Source organism: Physeter macrocephalus, chromosome 2 (genome assembly GCF_002837175.3).
Source record: "Physeter macrocephalus isolate SW-GA chromosome 2, ASM283717v5, whole genome shotgun sequence".
Taxonomy (NCBI): domain Eukaryota; kingdom Metazoa; phylum Chordata; class Mammalia; order Artiodactyla; family Physeteridae; genus Physeter; species Physeter macrocephalus.
In genome coordinates, this window is record NC_041215.1 from 81,255,910 (window position 1) to 81,261,445 (window position 5,536).

General features: G+C 55.9%; 1 protein-coding gene across 1 annotated transcript; it reads left to right on the forward strand.

Moving 5' to 3' along the window:
* Nucleotides 1–3,905: 3,905 nt before the first annotated feature.
* Nucleotides 3,906–5,536, forward strand: HOXD12 (homeobox D12). Its single transcript, XM_007112000.2, has 2 exons — nucleotides 3,906–4,479; nucleotides 4,630–5,536. Exons 1-2 carry the CDS (start codon nucleotides 3,906–3,908, stop codon nucleotides 4,866–4,868), a joined length of 813 nt encoding a protein of 270 aa, XP_007112062.2. The 3' UTR covers nucleotides 4,869–5,536.

A 5,536-nucleotide genomic window follows, 5' to 3' on the forward strand; every position in this document is an offset into this window, starting at 1 on the left:
TGAAGTCCAGGAAGAAAAAAAAGGTGTTTCTGAAATTGATGATAAATAACTACTTTTAAAGTGCTGCATATTTATACAACTGAGAGATTATTTTTGTAGATGCAATGTCTGTGAGCTGAGATACATGGGCAGTGCTTCAGGCATTTAAAAATCACTTTTTTACTCCTAGGGAGATGCAAATAAACAGAACTCTCTTGTTTCTTCTGAGTCTTTATACATTTGTTTTCTTTTTCCAAGCTTGTGTTGCTTCTAGAAACTGGTCTTATTTATTATAAAATCCTGTTATCCTGAATGCTATGGGATTCCCTATAGATGAAGGAAACTCAACACCAGTTCTGGTCTGTAAAGCCTCCAGGCTCTCCACTTCCATCACCCCTTCCCTCTCCTTTTCCTGTGCCTTTAAGATGAATAGTGATAACTTTAAATTAGCATATAATTTGTGGTGTCTAAAATTATATTTTTTTACCAGACCAGCTCAAAAAAAATTCCCAATTAAATTCTACTTCTGAAAAAGAAACATTTCAGGCTTATCCCTTATCGCCTTCTCCCGGCAGCCTGCACACAGCAGTTGAAGACTGAAACCATAATTATACACCCTAAACCTCTAGACGCAATTTTTAGGCACTACGAACTTTCTTTCTGAGGGCTTTTTGCCACTCAGGGAAATGGCCGCTGAGGAGCTGGATGCCTCGTCGTTGTTAGCGCCCGGGCGCGATGAATTCAATGGCTGCTAACTTTTGGTATGTGAGTTAAATACAGTTGTGTAAAACCTCACACGATATGTAAACTCTTCTGGCGGGAGGATTCCCCTATGGATATGCCAGAGAAGGCGCAGAGACCCAAGGTTCGGAGCTACTTTCGTTTTCTCCTCCTCGGCTTGATTTCTTTCGTATCTTGCAACCGACTTCGAGCAGGCAACTTCTTTTCAGTTGAGACAGGCAGATAGACAGAAAAGGAAAAGTGACCACGATTCAATCTTTCAAGAAGAAATAACCTCTGAAAATGGGGCCACACCGTCCCGACCTTCCACTTCGGGAAGAGTTAACTAACATTTTCTCTCTTTTTCTCACAAGACGTGTTTTCATTTGAAACGGGCCTGTTTCCCCTTCTTCTCCATCGTCCCCCCCACCCCCCGCCTTCTTTTTTGTAAACTCCAGGGCCGCATCCTATTTCCCAGGTCCATTTCTCAGGTTTCCTGACGTGGATAGGGAGGATTGCCTCGAGGTTTTCCTTTCATCTGTAGTCTGCCGGTCAGTTTTCCCCGCCTAAGAGAAACGGGAGGTTTGCTGAAGATTAAAACTGCTTTCAAACGCTCTCCAGTGGAATTTGAATTGACGTCTAAATCAATAACAGATGAAGACTTTGTTATTTATATGCATTCCTTTTATATTCTGAATTGAGGAGGGAGGAGCGGAGCCGGTCGGTGGTCGGAGGGCTGATAGGGAGGCCCGCGAGGCGAAGGGAGCTTCAGGGAGAGGCCTTTGCTTCGGGTGGAGACTGAAAGGCCGCAGGGAGAGCGCCTCCAAAACCTGGAAGGTTACGAGCGCCGCCGGTGGAGAATCAAGGCCGGTGCGTCTACGCGTGATTCAAGAGGCGAAGGAGGCTTCGGATCCGGGACGTACTGCCACACAAAGGGGCGGCCGCGACGCTTTCCAGTCTCTGGCAGCCCGCTGGGTCCATCTGACTCCAATGTCCCGGCCAGCTTTGCAGCTACGATCTCCGGCTTTGCGAGACGCTCGGCCGCGCCAGACAGCGGGCCTTGACCGCAGAAGCTGGCGACCCCAGGCCGGCTGCGCCGCCCTTCACTGTTGATCTTGACCGTGCGGCGGCGCCTCACCAGGCGTGGAGCTCGCTCGCCATCTCCTGGGCAGTCAGAGGCATTGGCAGAGCTCGCCGTTTAGCTCCGCAACCAAATCCTCTTTTCCCATTCTCCAGCTCACCAGCAAAGCCTCCCTCCCTCCCTCCCTGTCCCCGTCCCCAGATGCCAGCTCCACGGTACAACTTTGTCTGCTGGACCTCGGGAATTATAAACCCAGGAGATGAGGGGGGACGGCTGGGCATCATCTGAGCCAAAGAGAAATGGAGTCTAGTTGTTCTAGTCTTTTCTATTTCTCTTTTAATTCCTTTACACCTCTAGTCCCATAGGGCAAACCACAGCTATGCGGCTGCCAAAGCGTCCGAAGAAGACACACCTGGACCTGGAAATACCGGAGAATCGTTGTATAGTACTGAGGAAGTGAGAAGACTGCAGAGACCCGTTGGAGCTGGAGCTTTCAGACCTAGGGAGGCTGTAGCTCCTCGAAAACAGAGCGAGTTTCCCAAAATGAGAACCTAGGTTCCCTAAGTCCCTAGGAACTGAGGTTGCAGCTTGCGCCTACACCCCGCGCCCCTCCCCCCTCCATGAAAGGACAGGGAATGTCTGTTTCTGAGCTCCTAAGGAAACTCCGACAGAGCCCTGAGGAGGCCAGACTTGCCCAACCCCTACCCCACCCCCACCCGCACCCCCTACCCCCGCCCTAGAGCAAGAAGAAGAGGCCGATTGCGTTCCCCAGAGCCGCCCAATTGGTCGCCATAACTCACACAATAAAGTCGCAGCGCGCTGGTCAGCCTTGCCCTCCGGCGGCGCCTGTGTGGTCTCCGTGCCGGAGCTGGCGGTCTAACCAATTCCAGCTTGGCTCGGGGACCGCGAGGCGGGCTGCAGGCTGGGGCGGGCGCCAGTCACGGGGTAGCTGGGGGTCTTGGGACCGGAGGCAGGAAAGGAGGATCCTTAACCCTCCGGCCACACTAGACTGGAGGAACCGCGGCGGGGACTGACACATTGCTCCCAGCGAGGGAGTGCTGCCGCCCGCCACCCTGTTCGCCAGACCTCCGAACCTGCCAACGGCCCGCGCGCCCCTGGAGGCGCTGAGCAGAGGAACGCTGCTAGTCCGCTGCCTCGGTGTGCCCCGCTGTTCCCGGCCGGTGGCTCTGGCTCTTCTGTTCTTCCACATCAGATCAGGGGAGCTCGTCCTGCACGCCACGGAGTGGATTAACACCTTGGAGTTCTGGTTTGAAGGGCTGCAGTCTCCAAGGTGACTGCTGGCGATTAAAAGAATGTAGCCTTCGGCCACGATTGGCCAATCAAGCTGTCCGGGTCCCCAGGCCAGCATTCTCCTTGGACCTGGATGGTGATTTTCGTAGGAGCAGAGGGCTGGACCATGGAGAAGCACACCAGGAGTGATGTGAATCCTCCTTCCTGGGCGCCAAACTTAGGCAGAATTTGTGATGCATTCCTCTTCTATCAGCAAACTATGCCTGCGGCCGGGGACCTAGGGCTCAGGCAGCGCTGGGTCTTCACTGCCAGATCATGCGTGCAGAGTCCAGTCCAGAGGGATGAGGTGCGGAGGGACGGGGTAGGAGTAGCTTTGCTCAGGCCTAGCGACAGAGTTAATGGCCCCACCAGACCAAGGGCTCTCTGGACAGCCAAGAAGTGCACCGTACTGGAAAAGGCCTCAGCTGCGAGTTAAAGCTGGTAGAAGCAAGCCTGGCCCATGCAGCCAGCGGAAAATGGGAGTGCAAAGACAGTCAAGACCAAGAAGGGCCCCAAGGGACATTGCGGGAAACGCACCCGATGCCCAATGCCCCCAGCTGCTGAAATCAGCCTGGAAACTCGAAGAGCCTTCACCTTTGCTCAACATGCCTTAGTTCTGCTTGGCAGCCTCGTCATTCGCCATCGAATATTGCGGGTGTTATCATAATACCCTGAATGGGGGGGGGGGAAACGGGTCGGGGGATGTAGGCGGTGCTGTAATGACCGGCTTTGAAGAACCTGCAGGCAAAGTTTCGTCCAATCGTCTGAGCCTGTCCTCTTATTCCCGGTTGTAACTAAATACTGCTGCAAGCGCAGCCCAAGCCCTTTGTTGGAGATGTGTGAGCGCAGTCTCTACAGAGCGGGCTATGTGGGCTCGCTTCTGAATCTACAGTCGCCCGACTCCTTCTACTTTTCCAACCTGCGGCCGAATGGCGGCCAGTTGGCCGCGCTTCCCTCCATCTCATACCCGCGCGGCGCGCTGCCCTGGGCCACCACGCCCGCCTCCTGCGCCCCAGCGCAGCCTGCCGGTGCCGCCACCTTCGGCAGCTTTTCCCAGCCCTACCTGGCTGGCTCTGGGCCTCTTGGCCTGCAGCCCGTGTGCGCCAAGGACGGATCCGAAGATCAGGCCAAGTTTTATACTCCCGACGCGGCCGCCGGGCCGGAGGAACGTGGCCGTGCGCGGCCTCCCTTCATCCCGGAGTCTAGCCTGGCCCCCGCGGCCGCTGCTCTCAAAGCGGCCAAGTACGACTACGCGGGTGTGGGCCGCGTCGCGCCGGGCTCTTCGGCCCTTCTCGAGGGGACACCCTGCTCCTCCGGCTTCAAGGACGAGACCAAGGGCCCGCTCAACTTGAACATGACAGTGCAGGCGGCGGGCGTCGCTTCCTGCCTGCAACCTTCGCTGCCCGACGGTAAAGGGTGGCCACGCTCCGCGAGCGACGCTCCCCGGGCAGGGGTGGGAGGTGGGGTGCAGGGGAGAGTGTGTAGAGGGAGGGAGCCGCCAGGGGCGGGCAGGCAACCGGGAGCGGGCCGGGCTGACTTGGGTTGGGGCTGTGTTGCAGGCCTGCCGTGGGGGGCGGCCCCGGGGAGGGCGCGCAAGAAGCGGAAACCCTACACTAAGCAGCAGATTGCGGAGCTGGAGAACGAATTCCTTCTCAACGAATTCATCAACCGGCAGAAGCGCAAGGAATTGTCCAACAGGCTGAACCTCAGCGACCAGCAAGTCAAAATCTGGTTCCAGAACCGGCGTATGAAGAAGAAGCGCGTGGTGCTGCGCGAGCAGGCGCTGGCGCTCTACTAGCTCCCGGCGTGGCGTGGCCGGGCCGGGCTGGGCCTGCCTGCTTTCACCGAGGCCTGGCGTGAAGGAAGTGAGGGGATAGGGCTTTTCCTTCTGCTCCTTCTCCGCTGGTTCCAGGTACCCTCCCACTCAGACAGCAGCTCCAGAAGCTTGCAGGAGATTTGTGTGGAGACCTGGCCGGTTGAGCATCCACTCTTTCCCCTTTCTCAGAGAAGCCTGCAGAAGTTGCCGTACAACCTTGGCCTTGAGGCTTCCAGAGTGGGGGTCTGGAGTCATCTGTCCTAACTCTTAGCTGAGGCATTATTATACCCAGGGCTCACTCTAGTGTCCTTATACTTGGATTTCGGCTTCCACCTGATTAGTCTTCTTCCCGCACCCCCTCCCCAGCCCTTTCCGCATCTAGCAGGCACCTAACTAGAGCTCAGAGTGGAACTGAATTTAGGAAGAACTCCCGGGCAGATTAGAAAGGGCTGAGGGCACAATTTTGTCTCTTTGCAGCTAAAGCCCCTTGTGGCAAAGCCACAATATCGACTTTGGAGGAAGGAAAGGGCACCGTCCCCCTCCTGTATGCCCTGGCTCTTTTGGGAGGACAATAGCCACCCTAGACCTTCGAGTTCAGAAGGAAAAGGGATTAAGGGGCACGGTGGCCAAACTCCAGAGACACCTCAGAG